The sequence below is a fragment of the Acipenser ruthenus genome, chromosome 40, assembly GCF_902713425.1.
Source record: "Acipenser ruthenus chromosome 40, fAciRut3.2 maternal haplotype, whole genome shotgun sequence".
In the NCBI taxonomy this organism is placed as follows: domain Eukaryota; kingdom Metazoa; phylum Chordata; class Actinopteri; order Acipenseriformes; family Acipenseridae; genus Acipenser; species Acipenser ruthenus.
In genome coordinates, this window is record NC_081228.1 from 5,800,477 (window position 1) to 5,822,594 (window position 22,118).

A 22,118-nucleotide genomic window follows, 5' to 3' on the forward strand; every position below is an offset into this window, starting at 1 on the left:
AAATACTTTGGTCCCAGAATTAATATCCAATAACACATATAAGAGGGGAATTCTAACGGCTGGGTTCATGTTTTAGGAGTGTATTGGGAGGACGGGTCAAGCAGGAGTTATTTGCTAAACAGTGCCCTCTACTGGTTGTGGGAGCAATAACAAAGCTGTTGGTTTTTAATTATCTTGGCTGTCTCATTAAACGGAGGGTTATTAAAACCCTTCCCCTGATTCCTCACTCCACCTGTTACTGAGCAGTACCCCACAGTAAGTGGGTTCAAAGGAGTTTATTGGGAGGAGGTGTACAGAGGGGATAGCACAGCTGTTTAGTCTGGTTTAGTCTCGCTCGCGTGTCTCTCTCATTCTCACTCCCTTACATAAAGGTCAACCCCAAGCAATATACAGGAACCCTCATATCGCAAATGCCAAAGTGCATTGATGCAAAGCTGTCATTTAAAGGTGTGGACGCGCATTTCAAACAGTGTAACTAATAGAGATGACTTATTTTCTGTCCTACGAATCTCTGCGTGTTCTTTTTAAATCTGCTCCTCTGGCTGAATGAAAAAAAAAACAAAAACAAAAAAAACTGCGGAACGGCGATTCTGTGACCTAACACAAAATGAATTACAAAACATAATACAAAAAATAAAATAAATAAATAAATAAAAATTGAGGTAGAACTTCAAAAACAGTTTCTGTTATTTATTTCTGTTATTTAGTTATTTACTTGTGCTGTTTCTGCTATATTTAAACAAAATACTGTACGGCCATAAATATTTGCGACCTAAATATTTGGCGAATCACACCCATGAAACCTATTTTGCTCCAGAAATGTGTGCGACCTGTTTCACTTGTATATTATTTCATTATATGTACAGCACTAAGATATTCGTGCCAAAAGACATTCATACGCGGAAAACGGATAAGAATCGTAAATATTTATGGATTTACAGTAAAGTCATATTTACAATAAAATGAAATGTCCCTCAGGAAGACTATTGTTACCTCCTGCGGTTCAGGCATTATAGCCCCCCTGTCGGTAACAATATAGACCCCTGTCTTCCCTCGGGTCAATAATTTTCCACGATAGCCCTCCTCTCCAGTCCGTATTTACTGTACACACACACACACACGTATGTAGCTGCTTTTCTTCAGTCTCGTTTGTGTTTTGGGTGGGTGTAAACTCGCTTCACAACCTATTTTCATCAAACCCAAAACTAATCCCACTCCCACACTGCTAAAACGTCCTTGGCAGTCGTGACCACTGAAGATCCGGCTGTGTTTAGGGTCCCTGAAGCTGGGAACTGATAAAGAATACGCTTCTGCCCTCCGGTGGTGAAAATAGCTAGTGCCAGCATTTTCCCCAGGGGTAAGGCTGCCCCCCACACGTTTTGGGGGGAATGGACAATCAAACTGTAAACGTACCTACAGCATTAACAAGCAGCGTAACCCACTTTCAAATCCCAAGCACGGCCTTCTGAGTTACTGCTGGATTTATTTATTTATTCATGATCGTTTACGATTGTATTTCCCTTTCACCACAGCAAGGTGAAAATTGCATTTCCTAGTAACGATCATGATTGATCACATCCCATTGAACCCTATTTTCTTCTGCGTTGTAATAATAAGGTTAAAAAAAAAACTCCTATAATAGCAATTTCTGTAATTACCACAGTTTCACATTTTTCTTTTAGTCCTAAATTACGTTTAGTTTCATATTATAAATATAATTTGCCACTAATATGCCGACAGGGTAGTTTTTTAATCCAGACTGTATGGGTTACTGCCGTGCTCTGTGCATTCGTGCAGTTAACAGCATGCAGTAATGCTGTTTGTTGGTTGCTTGTGTTTGTAATATGTATGTCCTAGGAGATGAGGCGGGTGACCGGGGATCCTACCCTTCAGATAACTCACGTCCTGTCTTATCTAGCTCCCCCTTGGCAGATGTTGTTTTCTGTGCCGCTTCCAGTAAATCGTTAAACAGAAAGACTGGTGACACACTGCTGTAGGTACATTTTTTTTTAAAATGTATTTCAACATTTAACCACTTGATGGCGCCTCACGCTTGCGGGATCTCTGTTCTGTTTCACTGACGCGGCGCTCCTTCCTGACCTCCCCGTGTTTCAGTATTGGAGGATGGTCAAGGAGGTGGAGGTGGGTGGGATTGATTCAAAAAGCCATTCACTCAGATGGGTCTTTAGCACGATTACTGCATGCATCTCATTAGGTTGTTTTATTACTGATGCTATTATTATTATTATTATTATTATTATTATTAATTTATTTTTTTTAAGTTCTTCTTATTACCTATAAGGCTTTGCATGGTCTTGGACCTTCTTATCTTGAAGCTCTGCTGACCTCAGACGCCCCTGGCCGTTCCCTGAGATCGGAAGATGCTAATCTTCTGACAGTCCCTAGCCGGGGCATTTCGTTATAATGCCGCTCGTCTTTGGAACTTGCTCCCGATTCCTATCAGGGATGCGAGCACAACTGAATCTTTTAAATCCTGTTTAAAAACGTATTTGTTTGGGTCTCTTTATTTGTAGCTGGATTATATCTTAGACACAGGATTTTGTATGTTTCTTTTGTAAAGCGCTCTGGAATGCTTGCATGAAAAGCGCTATATAAAAATGACATTTGTAGTATTATTATTATTATTATTATTATTATTATTATTATTATTATTATTATTATTAAAAAAAAATCATCCTTTATATCACTTCCCTTTAACACACACACACACACACACACACACACACCCCTAAATATATATATATATATATATATATATATATATATATATATATATATATATATATATATAATATGGCTCTTTGAGCTAATATATATATATATATATATATATATATATATATATATATATATATAGTTTATATTAATAAATAATAAAATATAGTAGTTATTAGACAAATCCGAAGCATTGCTCTCCGTTTCATGTTGTTGTTATTTATTTCTTAGCAGACGCCCTTATCCAGGGCGACTTACAATTGTTACAAGATACCACATTATTTTTAAATACAATTACACATTTATACAGTTGGGTTTTTACTGGAACAATCTAGGTAAAGTACCTTGCTCAAGGGTACAGCAGCAGTGTCCCCCCACCTGGGATTGAACCCACGACCCCTCCGGTGAAGAGTCCAGAGCCCTAACCACTACTCCACACTGCTGCGTTGTACTGGCATATTATAGAACTCTTTATTTGACAAATCCATACATGCCAAGGGTTGACTACCCCAAAGAGAGACTTCCAGGTCAAAGAGTGAGACTTTCCAGCTTGCTATATGTCTTTGCTTAAGGCAGGGTCTCTCATCTCTGGTCCTTGGTGACGCCCAGTGGTCCGGTCCAGGTTTTTAATCCAATCAGCACTTAACAGTTAATTTAAAATAGAAGAGAGTTGACAATGAAATGTCACCGACATTACTGTGTTTGCATCTCAGTGTGTTATCCAGAAAGTACAGAGGCGCTGGAATCATTTTTACAGTGGGGGTGCTGAAAGCCATTGAACAAAACTGTAACCCCTGGATATGATGGAAGCCATGCAGAATATAAGATGTCCTATCAAGAGAACTTTTTAAACCAGACAACACCCTCTATAGCAGCGGCTCTCAGACTCTGGGGTACCCCTTCCACCAATAAAAATATACTGCCCTGTGTTACTGCAGACTAGTTAGAAATGACATTACTTACCCAATGGGAGAGGTGAGCTTGCATGGATGAACTGAAATGCTTCAATTTGGGGCATGACGAGCAGTTTACAAAAACAACCATTGCACGGGGGAAGTAGATTGTATTTTATAAAACAAATTGTCTCTACTAAGAATAGTGCGCCATGCATCGAACTGTGTGACTGATATCCGTGTTCAGACTCCAAGGATGATACGTCAAGGTTACGAGATCAGCAATATCTTACTATATCATCTCCTAAAAATAAGGTTTTATTTTGTACTGGGTCTAGATGTAAAAGTTGGCTGTTTGTCATGTTATGTTGGTAATTGTATTATCATAGCTCCCGTGATAAACTGATGTTTATTTTTTATTTTATCTGCAAACACACAGGTGAAATGGCGCTCCCGGTTTATACTCCAGGACACTGACGAATGTTTCAGAAAAGGCTGCCTGCGCCTTTAAGAGTGACAGCTCGGCTCCTGCGCACTGCTGCACACGCCGAGGCGCTGTGAATTCTGGGGGAGCTCTGTCGTCAGAGAAGTCGCTATTATGCCATTGCTGGTGGAGAATGATATATAATTTCCTTTTCAAACAGGTGGGAAATAAATACTGGCTAATTCTTCCATCGTCACACCTTGCTGCTGCTGCTGCTTATTATTAATAAATGCATGTCGTTGTTTATGCTTTTTATAATCTTGAAGTCTGACGCAAAGACAAAAAAATTCTACGTCACCAATCATCTTAATAATAAACAATATTAAGCGATAAGTTGTCGTAGTGCAATGGAGTGTCACAGGACGGTGAAGCCCGCGGCTTGTGTGAATGACAGAAGCCGGTAACAAATGAACAGCTACAATGTAAGCCAACGCAGTCTCGACGAGGGCGCTTGATCTTTCTGAAAGGAGTATTGTGGACTAGCAGGGGAGGGAGGTTTATCTTTCTGTCGTTAATACTGTCAGCTCTTTACCGCTGCTGCATGTAGTTTACACCGGTGGTGCGTGGTGGTGTGAAGAGACCATGCATTCACTCCCAACGGGGCTGAAGGAGAAAGCGACTACAAGTGCAACTGTGGTCGAAAATTTGTTTTTTTTTGCACACCAGTTGAGAAATAAACACGACGACCTGGATCCAGCTTACCCAGGACTGCTAATGCAATGCTGGCTTTGAATACAGCACGACTACCGGCACCGTGTCACCGGAGGAGACGTAACAGCAGAAATAAATAAATAGGCAGCATTATTATTTTGTTGCATGATTACACAGAACAGCGGTCTCTTTGAAAACAATAATACTAATAAATCATGGTTACTGATTAATGCACAAGCATATATAAATAGTTTTTACTTCAATGATGTATTTGTTATCTTGTATTTTGTTCGCTGCACCTCATCATGGGCCGCACAGACAGCAAGACCCGCATACAAGTGCAACATCCTGTTAAACCAGTGACGCGTGTGCTGTTATTGCTATTATTGAAATAACAAGAGCCATTATAATTATGTATATTATAGGCTGTGTTAATATAACGGAATGCGATTGCGGTACTTCATAGCAACACAGAAGAAGAAATTAATGTTTTGCTGACTCTTAGCTTCTGTGAAGAGGAACTCTCGTCCCAGTCGTAATTATTGTGATAATAATACTAGTAATATACGATACTTGGACATTAAGAATGGCCGGGCTTGTTTTGAAGGATTTCAGCTGGCTGTTTCTGGTCGCTCTCTTCTTCGCCTCTCTGCTCACGGTTCTGACCTGGCTCGTGCAGTACTCGATCGGAATCGTTCGCCGCCGCGGTCGGAAAGAGCCGAACACCTGCGGTTCGGCAGCCGGACCCGGGACCTTCCCCTCGCATCAGCAGACCCTGGGGGTATGGGGTTCTTTACTGAAGCTGGGGTTCGGCCGGGAAGGAGGAGGAAGAGGAGGAGGAGGCGCTGCTGGAGGGGAACCCGAGGCCGGGGTGAAGGGGCTGCTGTCTTCGCTGTTCGCCTTCAAGTCGTTCAGGGAGAGCTGGCAGCGCACTTGGGTTCGAGCGCTCAATGAGCAAGCCTGCCGGAACGGGGTGAGTTTTATTTGGGGGTTGTGAGATGATACATGCCTTCATTACTACCAGTAGTGTTTGGGGGGCGGGACGACCATGACTGGTGTGTACTGGTCCGTGCTGGGAGGTCACTGGTTTTTCAATTGGTCCTACTGGTGGAGAAGATGGTTAAGCTCGTATAAGAATTATATATATATTTATACCATGTGCTTTATAAATCCCTTTACTGTACAGTTTGTAAATTAATTAATTTCCTAAATGAATCTACTTGCTGAAAAACTGGTCTGGGATTTTATATCCCTGCTGGGTTCCCAGTAAGAGGCCAGCCTGTATTAATTCCAGTTCCCAGCGGCTCACCAGTTTACCACCAGGGGCTGGGGTTTTCAGCAGGGTTACCTACATCAGGGGGTGCGTGCTTGTTGGTACAGTTCACTCGTCTGTGTGTATGTGTGTGGAATGTGGTGCTGAGTGTGTGGGTGCATGGAGAAGCACATTGAGCGTGTTTATAATAGCACAACATGACAGTGTGTCAGTGTGTGCGTTGCATGCGTAGGTGTAGCTTGTGTTGTGGGGTTGCAGAGGAAGGGGCAGTGATCGTGTGCTCTGTGTGTGGTTGTTGTGTAACACTTGCATTGCAGGCAGACAAGGATGGGAGGACACACACTCACACACACCCACACACTGACACACACTGACACACTCACACACACTCACACACAGGTCCTGTGCTGGAGTGGTATTTCATTGTGCTGTCCAGTTAACGGGCCCTAAGGCAGATCTGCTTTATTAGCTGTGAATTTCTTCTCTTTTTTGTAATCTTCTCTTTTAAAAGTGATTTTGGGTGCAGGGCAGCAGAGACAGGCCACTGTGCACATGAGATAAACCAGTAGCTGCATTTCTCTTCAGCGGTTGTCTCTGCAGAGAGAGAAAGGGTTTAGTCCAAGGACAGTAATATAAACCAGCATTGCAGGGATGGAAATAAGACTCCCATTGCATAGCGGTTTGATCCATTCCCGGTTTTTACAAGGAGTTTAATAAGACACACCTGAGCTTGTTACCTATACACTAGCTAATCAGGCTTATAGTAAAACCTGGAATGGGTGAACCTGCTATGCAATAGGAGTCTTATTTCTATCTCTGCATTTCAGAGCAGTTTGAGCCATTCCAGTTTGATTATGAGTTAGACGGACTGACCTGAGCTTGTGACTGATAGACTAATTTAAAAAAAAATGCAACAAAGATATTTATGGTCCACCAGTGGGGAATTGTTTCTCCAGTGCACAGTGGTGGCCGGTGGGGATAGGATCAGTGCTGAGCTGTGGATGGTGCTCCACGTCTCCGCACAGCCCCCTCCAGGCTAGTTAGTGTAACTGCATGAGGGCAGCGGGGTGACCAGGGGGTCACTGCCTGCACGCCATGCTCCCACAAGCTCAACAAGCGGTTTGATTTGTGTGTTCCGACTGCCTGGAGCAAAAATGTCAGAAACGCTTCTGTCCTCTCTGTTAAGTTGGAAAAACGGTATCATATACACATGGCTGTGGAAGCAAACTGGTAGTATAATAATGTGGACAAAAAATAGATCCATCTGCTAGGGCATGCTGCTTATTTTATTCAGATAGTCAGACCGCTGCTGCACTTTTATAAATATTGACTTTACAGGGATGGGAATAAGACTCCTAATGCACAGGTTTTACTGCAAGCTTGATTAGCCACAGTGTGTAGATAACAAACATAGGGGAGTCTTCTTAAACTAGTAAAACCTGGAATGGATCAAACCGCTATGCAATGGGAGTCTTATTTCCATCCTTGCTTTATATTTGTTTGTGCCTTCATTAGAATTTGTGTTTTTGTCCTCCATTTACTTACCCCTCCCACACTTGCTGTTCCCTCCCTCTGCCCCTCTCCCCCCGCTCTCCTCCAGGGGGTTTGCCTGCCTGTCTGTCTCCAGTGACAGCTCTCCTGAATAATGAGCACTCTGCTCTTTCATTTGTCAGTCACTCTCCCACACAGCTGTGAACCCCCGGAGTCTTTAAACACTGGCTACCACCTCCCAGAGAGAACAAACTGTTTAAAAATAAAACATAAAAAACGAGCGCTGAGACATGAAACCTCAAACAACACCTCCCCCCACCCCCCCCCCCCACACACACACCCACACCCACACACACATACCCACACCCACACCCATACACACACACACCCACACCCACACACCCACACACTGTGGCTATTCAAGTTCATAGTAAAACTTGGAATGAGTGAAACAGCTATGGATACCTGTTATTGACATACCTGCATGCCCTTCCACACTGTAGCCCAGCACTTTCTTTATCTAACCACTGAGCTCCTCAAACCTCCTGCCTTCCACACTGCAGCCCAGCGCTTTCTTTATCTAACCACTGAGCTCCTCAAACCCACTGCCTTCCACACTGCAGCCCAGCGCTTTCTTTATCTAACCACTGAGCTCCTCAAACCCCCTGCCTTCCACACTGCAGCCCAGCGCTTTCTTTATCTAACCACTGAGCTCCTCAAACCTCCTGCCTTCCACACTGCAGCCCAGCGCTTTCTTTATCTAACCACTGAGCTCCTCAAACCTCCTGCCTTCCACACTGCAGCCCAGCGCTTTCTTTATCAAACCACTGAGCTCCTGAAACCCCCTGCCTTCCACACTGCAGCCCAGCGCTTTCTTTATCTAACCACTGAGCTCCTCAAACCCCCTGCCTTCCACACTGCAGCCCAGCGCTTTCTTTATCTAACCACTGAGCTCCTCAAACCTCCTGCCTTCCACACTGCAGCCCAGCGCTTTCTTTATCTAACCACTGAGCTCCTCAAACCTCCTGCCTTCCACACTGCAGCCCAGCGCTTTCTTTATCTAACCACTGAGCTCCTCAAACCCCCTGCCTTCCACACTGCAGCCCAGCGCTTTCTTTATCTAACCACTGAGCTACTCAAACCCCCTGCCTTCCACACTGCAGCCCAGCGCTTTCTTTATCAAACCACTGAGCTCCTCAAACCTCCTGCCTTCCACACTGCAGCCCAGCGCTTTCTTTATCAAACCACTGAGCTACTGCAGGAGTAAATGTGCTTCTTGTTTTGATTGCTGTGAACATCTGTCCGTTGGCATCAGTGATTCCGCAGACCCAAGCATATATATAAATGTGTGTGCCAGATCCCAACTCTTGTTCGACAGCACCTCACCAGCAGTTGCTGGGAGTTCAATCAGGGTACTTATTTCAGGATTGTCTGATTGTGTTAAAACGCTGTACATTTCTTCATCTGTTTGTTGGAGAGTATCTGTTTGTGGTGTTGGTTTTAATTATGATGATTTTGTTTGTATTTCCCGGTTCGGTTTGTGTGGTGCAGCTGTGAGCTCCCTCGCTGTGTTAGTATTAGCACTGGTTTCCAGGCCAGCTCTTAAAACAAACAGGCAGTGATTTCCGAGGTAAGAAGCTTTCCGTCCCAGTAATCCAGGGATTTGGCAGAAGGTTCTGGTACAGCTGGCTGACGCGTGGCGTTGGGAAAAGAAGGGTGCTGTCCACACACACGCACACGCACACACGCACGCGCACACACACGCACACGCACACACACACACACACACACAAGCACAGAGACACGCATAAGTGCACTGAAATATACCCACACTAAGAAAGAAACTCACACACACACACACACACACACACACACAAGGAGATATAGAGAGACAGAGAATGGAGTGTTTAGACTAGTGCTCATTATTATTAAGGTGCTGGTAATGACAGCGCTGGAGAGCTGAGAATGGAGTGTTTAGACACGTGCTCATTATTATTAAGGTGCTGGTAATGACAGCGCTGGAGAGCTGAGAATGGAGTGTTTAGACTCGTGCTCATTATTATTAAGGTGCTGGTAATGACAGCGCTGGAGAGCTGAGAATGGAGTGTTTAGACACGTGCTCATTATTATTAAGGTGCTGGTAATGACAGCGCTGGAGAGCTGAGAATGGAGTGTTTAGACTCGTGCTCATTATTATTAAGGTGCTGGTAATGACAGCACTGGAGAGCTGAGAATGGAGTGTTTAGACACGTGCTCATTATTATTAAGGTGCTGGTAATGACAGCGCTGGAGAGCTGAGAATGGAGTGTTTTGTGCTCATTATTATTATTAAGGTGCTGGTAATGGCAGTGTTAACATGGGTTGGTTTGTGTAAAGGGCTCAATATCAGAATCATGGCTGTTGTTGTTGGTGTAAGCTAATTGTGTGGGATGAACTGATTTGTTTTTTTTTCCGGTTTCCTGAATGAAATGCTGCCTGATTTCCATTTTTTGCAAATGTCACTTTCCATGGAAATTGGCTTCCTACTCGTGCTCATGCAAACTCAGCTAGCGTCTACCACGCTGCACGCTAACAGACAGTCCAGCTGTCACCAATGGATCTGTTTGTCAGCTTGTTTATTCATTTTATTTAGATGTCATTAAAGGTACACAGATAATAAATCACTACAGCACAGCATGTTTCCTTGTCAGCACAAGTCTAATTACGTCATTTTCTGGAGTTTGGTCTTGGCTGTGTTTACAGCTCTGCTTTTTACCTGCAGGATGATTTGCATTGAGCTAAGTGCAAAACATTGGCTTTACTTCAAGTGCTCTATATACACTATATTTTATTGTTGTTGGTGTCAGCCTGTTGAGAGGCCAATCTCCTTTACAAATACGACGGACTGAAAATGACCGCTGCTAATCTGCTGATAAGCAAGCATGGCTGTGCCAGTCTCTTTGGTGTTTCCTTGAATAAACCGAAGCCACTTACATGTGAACACCCTGTTCAGATTCAGCCCCACTGCCTGTCTTTACTGATGTATGCATCTCCCATACTCTGCCCTGTCTCCTGTGTTGTGTCATGCCTGCCTTTGCTTCCCCTTATGGATCATATATGAAAAGCATGCATTGTATATGCAGAGGTGCCCAGAAGTAATGACACCTTCCTATATATATATATATAATATTATCAATGCAAAGCGCTCTAATTCCAATTGAATATGATTATATCTACGCACTGTACATAAATGAAAATTATTCTCGGCGCTTGTAGTTTTCAGTTACGCTGAAAACTGTTGGGTGAAACATCTGAATTATGTAGAGAGTTTTTCAATAGATAACCCTAATATATCTGAACAGTTCTCTTATAAAAGCTTACCATATTAAAAGCAAGTCACTTAACCTCCTTGTGCTCCGTCTTTCAGGTGAGACGTAATTGTAAGTGACTCTGCAGCTGATGCATAGTTCACACACCCTAGTCTCTGTAAGTCGCCTTGGATAAAGGCGTCTGCTAAATAAACAAATAATAATAATAATAATAATATTGAGGTGTGGTAAAGCACAGGGAAGCATTGTAAAGCACAGAGAGGTATGGTAAAGCATAGGGAAGCATTGTAAAGCACAGAGAGGTATGGTAAAGCATAGGGAAGCATTGTGAAGCACAGAGAGGCCTGGTAAAGCATAGGGAGGCATTGTAAAGCACAGAGAGGTGTGGTAAAGCATAGGGAGGCATTGTAAAGCACAGAGAGGTGTGGTAAAGCATAGGGAAGCATTGTAAAGCATAGAGAGGTATGGTAAAGCATAGGGAAGCATTGTAAAGCACAGAGAGGTCTGGTAAAGCATAGGGAAGCATTGTAAAGCACAGAGAGGTCTGGTAAAGCACAGGGAAGCATTGTAAAGCACAGAGAGGTCTGGTAAAGCATAGAGAGGCATTGTAAAGCACAGAGAGTTCTGGTAAAGCATAGGGAAGCATTGTAAAGCACAGAGAGGTCTGGTAAAGCACAGGGAAGCATTGTAAAGCACAGAGAGGTCTGGTAAAGCATAGGGAAGCATTGTATAGCACAGAGAGGTATGGTAAACCTGGCAAACCAGGGTAAACTGTGGTAAATGCATAGTATTTCCAATGGTAAAACTGCATAAATACAGTGGTAAACTTTTACAAGGAATGTCTTGTGTGGACAAAAAGTCACACACAGAATCTGCAAAACTGCACAGTGGAGACTGGGGCCAGTTAACTGCTGAGTTGTTATTTTCCCTTGTGCTGTTTCCAGTGTTGCAGTGCAATGAGTTGATGTCCTCAGAGTAGACTCTGTGCAGCACAGTCCCCTCTGGCAGCTTGCTAGGGCCTGTATCGATCTGCCTTTAATCAGAGCCCTGAGCTCCACAGGGGCGAGTGTCATCGACTGGACCCGCGTTTCTCATCTCTACCCCTCTTCTGTGCAGTGAAGTGAGTCGTATTTATTTCAGACATCATTAGTGCATCATTTGTGAACAGGTTGGGGTAAGTGCCTAGTTTCTGAATCCTGTCTTATGAGTGATTACATGCATTTCCAGCAACGAATTTTCCCATATGCGTCCCAGCAGTAGTTTCCTACAGGTCTGTGTTTCTTGTTTCCTCAGAGCTCCATTCAGATCACCTTTGAGGACAATCCACAGCTCCCCGCCTCCGCCAGCATCAGTCATGTGACCTGCACGGACCAATCGAAGAACACCATGGTGAGTATCTGAGGGTGCAGTGGTTAACGCTCTCTCGCTCCCCACTACCTCTCCCTCACACTTCCCCCCCGTCACTCCGCATTCTCTCTCCTCCCTGTCCTCTCCCTCTCCTCTCTGTCCCCCCTCACACATCTCGCTCTCTTTCTCTCTCTCACACACACAGGTTCTCCAGTGTCACTTCACAGCTGACATGGTGACATTTCCAGTGACTGTCACTCAACAATCACCAGCTGCTGTTTCCATGGATACGTACCAGGTTGCCATGGAACCCTTGGAGGCTCAGGTAATAGGAACATTGCATAGCAGGATATAAAATCTATAAGAAAAAATCATTAACTCTGTCAACACTGCAGGCCTGTATGTAAGTCTAGGAAAGATAACTCAACACTGCAGAGCGCTCTAGTAGTATAGGAAAGAGAACTCCACTCCACACTGCAGAGCGCTCTAGTAGTATAGGAAAGAGAACTCCACTCAACACTGCAGAGCGCTCTAGTAGTATAGGAAAGAGAACTCCACTCAACACTGCAGAGCGCTCTAGTAGTATAGGAAAGGTTAGAAAATGTATTAGGTCAATGCTGTGTTTTTTTAGTGATTTTTGTAGGCTTCTTAATCCTGTCTCCCCTCCCCTGCCCCTGCAGTTGGAGATCTGCCTGGAGGAGCTGCAGGAGGGGCTGCTGGTGTCCTGGACTTTCTCAGAGCGCCCCCTGCTGGGCTTGACTGTCACCCCGCGACTGCTGCAGAGAGCGGTGAGTGAGGCCTCTTTGCTGTAACCCGATGGGGACACTGTTTTAATAGCGTTGCTCATTTTCACTCAAACATCCAGGCATTGGAGGAGCCTCAGACACGCCATGGCATTGAAAAAAAAAAAAGAGTAAACTTTCATTACAACTAAAATAGAATCCAATTCAAGTCATTGATGTTACATAGAAACGGTGTATAGAGATCACAGACGAGACAGCAGCTGGTCAGCCCTCAGCTGCGTGCGTTGTGTTGCAGGGGAGTGATGAGAAGGTGGATGTCGGCACTATCAGGGAGCTGGTGGAAGACACGCTCGTGAGCACCCAGCCAGCCATGATCATCAACCTGCAGTCCAGCGAGTCCAGCAGTGTGGTGAGAGCCTGACCCTCCACAGACACGCCAGCGTGCTCAAAGAGCGTTACAGCAGGGATGATCAGGGAGTTTCTAAAGAAAGAGCGATTAAAAAAAAATAAAAACACTACACACTGCTTCAGTACTGCATGTTTCACAGTTTCTTTTTTAAATTCAGACTTGCTTCTGCCAAAGCCTTCAACTCAAAATCAAAAGACCCATATTGTGGAGATCAATCAGCCATATGGGGCCCAAGGGCCTTGCTAAAGCATAGGCAAGCATTGTAATGCGCAGAGGTATGGTAGAGCATATTAATAAACATGGCAGACTGGTAAACTAAGGCAAATGCATTGTGTAACCATGAGAAAAGCAAGATTTCTTTGCAGATTTTACCAGTTTATAAAGGTGAGCTAATTAAATAAATGAAATGTGTCATGCCTTATTGAAGCAGCGTTTCGTATTGCCTTAAATGTTCAATTTAATTTATTGAGCACCTTGCAACCAAGTGAGATGTTTGCTGTGCTCTCTCCCATACCTCCCCACTCTCCCAGGTCCCAGGAGAGAGGCTGGTCAGGGGGCTGCCCTCCCCTTCCCGAGGGGGGGTCCCAGGACACAGGCTGCAGGTTCGACAGCTGAAAGCTTCTAATATCAGCACGACAAAGAAAGGAGGTGAGGCATTCCATAGACACTCACAGCTGTACTGCGCCTTCTTTACTGCTGTGCTGTTATACAGGGGCCAGCCCTCGGGAGGAGGAGGGTGCTCTGAATGGACAGGGAGACACAGAGGAGGCATGCTGTGTCTCATAGAGCCAGCACTCACAGCTGGACTGGCTGCAAGCATTAATCAGTGGAAGTCTGTGTATATTATATACACTATACCCTGGTCACATGTGCACGTTTGTACACATCCAGACACACACAAGCACTTGCATTCTGAGGCACACAGAAAGTGGTTCTTCTAACAGGGCTGACCTGATTGCATGCATTTCTCGGTTTTCATTTTTCCTTTTTTTTTAAATAAGATATTAAGTTAACGCGCACGTCTAGAGAAACGGATTATGATTCCGTACATAGATAGATTATTAGTAAATGTCCAGTTAGATATAATAAAGATCTTCATTTTGATACATGTATTTTCTCAGGTCGAGGAGAGCTGTGCTGTGTGCTGGAGCTTGACAACCCCTCTCAGATCAAGAGGACCCAGTTCCTGCCGGCTCCACGGAACCCCAGCTCTGAGCTGGACTGGAGAGAGGAGATCCTGCTGTGAGACCGACACCATCTTCTGTCTTCATAGACAAGCTGATCACATGCAGGGCTAGATTACTTTCAGTGCCTTTTTGTTTCTGGAAGCTGGAGATCCGATCCGGCTCAGATCACAAGTGAAATGCGTGTGGTGGTGTGGAAGCCCAGTGCTGAATAAGGGTGTTGAAGGGCACCTGCAGAGCTCTGAAGCTGTCGTACTGCCTGCCAGTACCCGACGCCAACAGGGATTGGTTAGAGTTTAGACTAGTGCTCATTGGTAATGTGCAGAGTAATGGCAGGGCTGTCACTTAGCTCTGTATCTGATGGTTCGTGAATGGAAGTAAATAAACAAGTTAGTTTGTATATTCATATGCACACAAACATAAGCACATCTGCCTGCGATGTGCCAGCTGTCTATACAGACCACTTTTAAGAATGCCTTGAGTGGACTGAGTGCAATTAAACGACAAGCCTTGTCACTGACTGGCTTGTTCTGCTGTTTCAGGGAGCTGGGATTGAGGACCAAGGAGCTGAAGCTGAGTCTTGTGGAGAGAACCAGTCAAGGAGAACGTATGTCATTTCACTCCTTCACACAAACACTAGTTTGTTTTACTGAACTGCAGGGTAAGGATCCCACTCTAAAACAGTCCTTTGGCTGAGTTGGACCAGCAAGCTATACTGTGTAAATGTATACTGCATGAATGCATGGGTTGCAATTACTTATCCTGTTTAATAATGAATAAATAAAGACGTACACATACCTACTGTCAAATGCACATAAACACACAAGCAATGTCATTGAAGCACTTTCCCGAGCCAGATGTCTATCTGTTTGGAAGCTGACTGTCCTGGTTTGACTGCAGTGTCTATCTATGCCTCTCTCCTGGTCTGAGCCCTGGTTTGACTGCAGTGTCTCTCTGGGTCTCTCCTGGTCTGAGTCCTGGTTTGACTGCAGTGTCTCTCTGGGTCTCTCCTGGTCTGAGCCCTGGTTTGACTGCAGTGTCTCTCTGTGCTTCTCTCCTGGTCTGAGTCCTGGTTTGACTGCAGTGTCTCTCTGTGCTTCTCTCCTGGTCTGAGTCCTGGTTTGACTGCAGTGTCTCTCTGGGTCTCTCCTGGTCTGAGCCCTGGTTTGACTGCAGTGTCTCTCTGTGCTTCTCTCTCTGTAGAGCCCCTGCCTGGCCAGGCTACTATCCCTCTGGACCCCCCCAGGGGCCTCCCCCTCGGCCGGCAGGTCTTGTCTCTGTGTCCTGCAGCAGGAAGAGGGGTATCTGCCGGGACTGTCTCCCTGGAGGTACGTGTGGAGGTCACCAGCAATCCTGCTGGAAATGCATTTGGATTTAAAGGAGTGCTAACCAAGACTTCAAAATCGAATCCTTTACCTCTTTGTGATAAAGTGAATAAGATCTGCTAGTATTTTGTCGTTCTAAATATTGGACAGTGTTATTGCTGAAGATCCCAGTGCTGAACATGTATTCCTGTTAACCCACCTTGCTGACCAATTGATAAAATTGAATTTTGTTCTGGACTGAGCTTGTTTTCGCCAGTGGTCAGATGGGCCACATTGTTATGATTAGAAACTTGATTGTTTAGCGCTCCTCTCCTGTCTGCCTGTCTGTCTGTTAGCTGGGGTACCTGGAGCCTGCAGACCCCCACGAGACTCATCCCCCAGGCTCAGCGTTGACCTCCCTCACCCCCACCAAGAAGGTAGAGAGGGACCGAACTGTCATGCCGGACGGCACCATCGTTACCACTGTGACCACCATCCAGTCCCGCCCCAAGGTGGACCGCAAACTCGGTAAGACCAGAACACAGAGGTGTAGCTTTCCAGAGTCCAGACTCCAGATTAATATAGTCAGGGCATCGGCTACAGATAATGCGCAGAAAACACTTTATTTAGAGAGTGTTTTTTTTTTATTATTTAAACAGGTGTTTTTATTAAATAAATACAATTTGAGTATTCCAGAATACTTTCTCGGTCCGTTTCGGCACTTATTTTTCATTACAAAAAACAATGAATAAAAAGTATAGAGACCGCTGGAAATGTTTTTCGGACCCCTGATGTTGAAGTTCGTTTTCTACAGCAGCTGTCCCCATCCATTTCATTACGAGTTCAGATTACAGATCACATTCCAAAGAGTACAGACTACCCGGGTTCGGATTAGAGAGCCAGTTGTAATTGTTCCTAGACACTGAACTTCAAGTAAAAGCGCTTCTTAAACACAGCAAGAGTTCAGCGAGTTGTTCCCGCAGACCTCATCTCGCCAGCAGCGCCTCGACTGCTCCTCCTGTGCTGTTTTCTTGCAGACTCACCCTCACACTCACCCTCCAAGGTGGAGGTGACAGAGCGGAGGCCCACGCTGAAACCAGGGGACTACCAGGACGGGGTCACCCCCACCACCAGCAGTGAGTCACCAGCAACACCAGTACCAACGCACTTTAGTGGGAGAGGGGGGCGTCCTTCAAAAACACACAAGTTTACGTTTTCTTCTCCCGTCAGTAAATAAGAGCCAAAACGCAGCATTCTGGTTTGTTAGTTGTTTCAAAATGAGAATAATTGAAGACACTTAAAGACTTTCATTCTTTTATTATTTCTTAATAGATACAGATAAGTCACCGCTCCAGGTGTGAAAGTAGCTGTTGCCACTAAAGACAACTGAATGATACGGACCTTTGATGTTCCTCAGAGTCGTGCATTATTGTCATTAAACAGTGTGCAGATGATCTGAAATCCTGCATTTTGATACAAACAAATACATACATACAAATACATACTGTATCAAGATAGATGTGACATGCAGTTTAGTTGTGTTTTGCTTTATTTAATATTTCGTAGCATTGTAGGTATTGTAATGCGTAGTAAAATCATTGGGAAACGCATGGTAAACCTGCAGACAATACTGTGCAAAAATAGTGTGTCAGCTTTCACCTCTGGGAGCCGATTCAAACCAGGCATTCCCAAACAAGTGAAACAAGTAATCGTTTCTAAGGGAAGGCAGCTGTGCGCCCGGCCTTGGCGTTGGTGACAGCTCTGGGTGTTTGTGACCTACAGCAGAGAGTCAGCTCTCGAATGGGCTGGACCCGGTGGCAGAGACGGCGATCCGACAGCTCACCGAGTCGGCGAGCAAGGCAGCGAAGAAGACCCCCACCAAGAGGAGCACCCTCATCATCTCAGGGGTCTCCAAGGTGAGTGTGCTGTGAGCTTACAAGCATGGACTTCACTAGCTGTTCAGTGTGTGAATGCAGAACACATTAACCAAGTGTGGATCACCATAAACGCCTTATTCACATTCACTGTTTTCAATATGTTGCCTTTTCCTGATGTGCAAGTCAGCTAGCAGAATAAACAGAGAACACTGCATGCATGTACAGATGAAAACAGTGTTTATTTATGCATATGCACAGAGATACACAGACGCCGATTCTGATGCGTTGATTTTGTATCATGGGGTGCAGGTGCCGATAGCGGAGGACGACACGTCTGTCTCAATTGGCTACGCTGCAGCGATGGACGCTGCCCTGCAGGGGGAGCCCTGTGGAGCCTCCGGTCCCACCAGCCACGCAGAGCCGCCACGCCCCACCGGCTCCCAGGGTGCACTGCAGCAGGACACGGACGAGACCACGCAGTCCGACATCTCGGAGAGGCCCTCCGTGGACGACGTGGAGTCTGAGACGGGCTCGACTGGGGCGCTTGAGACACGCAGCCTCAAGGACCACAAAGGTAGGGACCCTCCTGATACAGCAGGGCAGAGAGGCTGTGATGGGCAATGTGCAAACTCCGCTACCAGACTGATGCCATGTTTCGGGGGTCTGAATGGGTGAACTGAGCGCTGTACTGTTGGTGTCGCGCATCAGTGTGTGATGGTAATTGATCTGGTTATATAAGTATAGACTGCACCGTGGTTTTACTCCTAAGAAACCAAGTCAAGTAGACAAGCGTTTTGGCTAGTGCCTTACTCGGCACACCAAAAATAACTTGGGTGTATACACAGGAGTCCTTAAATTAACTTGATCTCTATTTCTCCCTCTTCCTCTCCCTCCCCCTCTCTCACACTCTTTCCTCTCTGTCTCACTCTCTCTCCCTATCCCCATTCCCCCTCTCACATACTCTCCCTCTCTGCTCTCTCCTGCTCCAGTCGGGTTCCTGCGCAGCGGAACAAAGCTCCTGTTCCGTCGCCGCCATCGCCAGAAGGACCCGGGATGCAGCCAATCACACGAGGACGTCTCCAACGTTGCAAACGGCTCGGCTGTGCGCAAGAAATCTGGGAGTTTCTCTAGACGCCTCATCAAGCGCTTCTCCTTCCGCTCCAAATCCAAGGGCAAGGCCAGCGCGAACGGAGGAGCGGAGGGGAGTGAGAACTGAGGAGGAGGAGGAGAGAGTACGGGGAGCAGGGGAGCAGGGGAGCAGGGGAGCCAGGGAGTCAGGGAGTCAGGGAGCAGGGGAGCCGGGCAGGGCAATGCAAGAACCAGGCATGTGTTTAAAAAAACAAACTGTTGTAGTTTTAACTGCAGTGAAAGGGCATTCGTAATTTCAAAACGCTTAATTGGAAAACTATAAAACAATCAGAATTGTAAGGTAAAATTATAAGTCAGGTAGCAGGGGTGGAACTAAGACTCCCACTGCACAGGAGTTTGATCCATTCCTGATTTTACTATGAGTTTAAGCTGAGCTTGCTACCTATACACTGTGGATAATCAATCTCGCAGTAAAACTTGGAATGGATGAAATTGCTATGCAATAGTTGACTCATTCACATCCTTGAAGTGTTTCGGCAGGTGCCTTCTTCAGCACAGCATTCACTCGTTATTTAACAATTCAGTATTTTAGTACTATGTTGATGATAAATTGTAAATCCTATGTTTTCCTGTATCACTAATTCACTGTTTTCAATACAAAGGGAAACAGTACACTGGAGAGGGCACAAGCCAAGGTGTTGCTCTGCATGACTTATTTTCTATTAGTTTTACCTTTCAGCTTTAGGCAAAGTGCATCTAATGGCTATGCCAGAAAAGGGAGTTTATATAAGTACTGTAGTTTCCCTGATAGGATTCAGAACAGCACTTGTTTTTTTTCAACAGCAAATGTGCCACCTTGTGTTTGAATGCTGAACTGCAAAAAGAAGTTTAAAAGCAAGGTCACATCCAAACTGTACACACACGCACGCACGCACGCACGCACGCACACACACACACACACACACACAGACACACACACTTCACTGTTTCTCTTTATTTTTTTCATCCCTACCCTTATGCATTTTCACTGCACTCGACCTGCTGTTAATATCCTGAATGAGGGAACGGCTGCTGTTCTTAATAAAGTGAAAAATGCATCATTTAGTGCACTTTTAAAAAACAAAACACACACTTCACTGTAGAAAGGTCCGTGCAACTGCAGTTAACCATACCAGAACAGCACTGTGTCACTGTGGCTATAGAGAATACGCCTGCAATCACCAGTATATACTGAAGCACTAGTCTGCCTCGCTTTGCTAAACTTTCACTGCAGTTTAACTGTCGATGGGGGGAGGGTGTTGTAACGGGAGTCGTTTGCGCTTTCTTCAGTGTCCTCATGCCTGCAATGAGCAGAGGGAGAGAAGATATTCACACAGTACAAGGAAGCTGTTTGATGGTGGTTTCAGGACCCTGCCCCCCCCTTACAGACAGTGGTACGGATGGTGCTCCCCAGCTCCTCCTCCTAGTTTTTTCTGAATGACAAGTTTGTTCCAGCGATCCGTCATTAATGTCAGACTAACGGCAAGCCCAGGATTTTGTGATGATGGGGTCTGTCCTAATGCAATAGACTCTCGCTTATCTGAACTTGCGAGGAACAGACCCTTTTCAGATCAGCGAGTCCCTGACCGTAATCTGTACCATACTACAAAATGCCATGTCTAGTTGAAACGTGTATCATTCAATTGATTTAGTTTCCTGTAGTATTTCTAGTATATATAGTAAACCTTTCATTAAAAGCTATATAGATGATACAGGTAGGTTTGCGAGAGTCTACTGCACACAGAAGCGTTTGATCATCAGAAAGTCTCGGGCTTGCCTGCCAGCAGTCTGATATCCAGAGTGAAAAGACGTTCGCTCTTCCTGGAGCAGCTCGAGAGCTCCCCCAGGTAAACGCCCCCCATCTGAAGCATGCCATGTAAAATAAAACCTTTCTACACTCCCACCTCGTTCTGTAAAGCAAAACCATGTCCTGATCTGACCTGGATTTGAACCTGGAACCTCCTGGGAGGGCATCTGCGCTATCGACTGAGCCACCCAGCACCCGCAAGGGAACACAAACTACAAATCATTAATAATAAACAAACAGGACAAGACTCTGTACTCCTTCCAGAGGTAACCAAAGCTGGGATGATGGGTTGAAAACCCAGTGTCATTTTTGGGGGACGTACACTGTGTTGCTTATGTATTTTTTATGCATTCTGTTTGGAAAGATCAGTAAGAGATGAACGAGGTCTTTCTACAGAGCTGTTGGTAAAGGACCACAGGGCCCTGTGACACAATCTTTATCCTTTAATATTGGACTGTGACATTGACAATACCGCAGTCTGATTTTATAGCAACTCTTTCCAGGGGGTGTGAATAAATAGGGGAAATTTCCTAGTGCAGTAGATATCACCGGAAAGGACAGACTCACTCATCTTGTGACGCATGGTACAAGTGAGGAGGAGTCGATTGTAAACCTTAAATTGATAATCAGGAAGAAACACAGTCTATGTCAATGGAATGAATGCGCTTTAAGTTGTATGATTATTTAAATGGGGATGATGAATGCGGGTGGCGATGCTGGAAATTCTTTTCTGAAGGTACTGGGTAGGTCCTCTGAAATGAGGGAACTGGATATCGTACAAACTGTTTATACAGCTTTGCAATGTTTCAGGGGGGTTCAAGAGGTACTGAATGTTCCAAATGCTCCTTTCCAGTGTGTCTTTGTTTCTGTATGATGCATAAAGTGGAGCTGCGGTAAAGACCACACTTTCTTCCTTCTCCCAGTTCCAATCGCTCGGCCACACTGCTTACCTCCCAGTCCTTAAGCTCTGTAATCACTAGGCCATGCTGCCTCCCAGTCCATCAGCTCAAAAGCACTAGACCACGCTGCTGACCTCCCAGTCCTTAAGCTCTGTAATCACTAGGCCATGGTGCCTCCCAGTCCATCAGCTCAAAAGCACTAGACCACACTGCTGACCTCCCAGTCCTCACCTCTAACCCCTGTGCCACTCCTCAGGTCTAATCACAATGGCTACAATGCCTTCCAGTCACCAACTCTAACCACTTTACCACTAATATGCTCCCGGGCCCCTGGATCAAACCACTAGGCCACTCTGCTTACCTCCAAGTCCCTCAGCTCTATAACCACTCGACCATGCTGCTTACCTCCCAGTCTATCAGCTATATAACCACTAGACCATGCTGCTTACCTCCCAGTTCTCTAACTCCTGTGCCACTCCTCAGGTCTTATAACTATGAACACAATGCCTTCCAGTCCCCAGCTCTATTTACTTTACCACTAAGATGCACTGGTTCCCAGCCCCTGAGCTCTCCAAGTACTGGGT

At 45.3% G+C, this 22,118-nt stretch overlaps 1 protein-coding gene across 2 annotated transcripts; it reads left to right on the plus strand.

Moving 5' to 3' along the window:
- The first annotated feature begins 4,233 nt into the window (after positions 1–4,233).
- On the plus strand, positions 4,234–21,684 carry LOC117966506 (phospholipid transfer protein C2CD2L-like). Of its 2 annotated transcripts, XM_034912623.2 has the most exons (14): positions 4,234–5,737; positions 12,130–12,225; positions 12,389–12,508; positions 12,864–12,971; positions 13,222–13,335; positions 13,866–13,983; positions 14,457–14,577; positions 15,062–15,126; positions 15,723–15,847; positions 16,180–16,351; positions 16,861–16,959; positions 17,606–17,739; positions 18,010–18,274; positions 18,690–21,684. In XM_034912623.2, the coding sequence occupies exons 1-14, from the start codon at positions 5,351–5,353 to the stop codon at positions 18,914–18,916; spliced, it is 2,151 nt and encodes a 716-aa protein (XP_034768514.2). In that variant the 5' UTR covers positions 4,234–5,350; the 3' UTR covers positions 18,917–21,684. The 2 variants fall into 2 exon arrangements, with proteins under 2 accessions (XP_034768514.2, XP_058866086.1); XM_059010103.1 differs by lacking the exon at positions 16,861–16,959.
- The last annotated feature ends 434 nt before the right edge of the window (positions 21,685–22,118 follow it).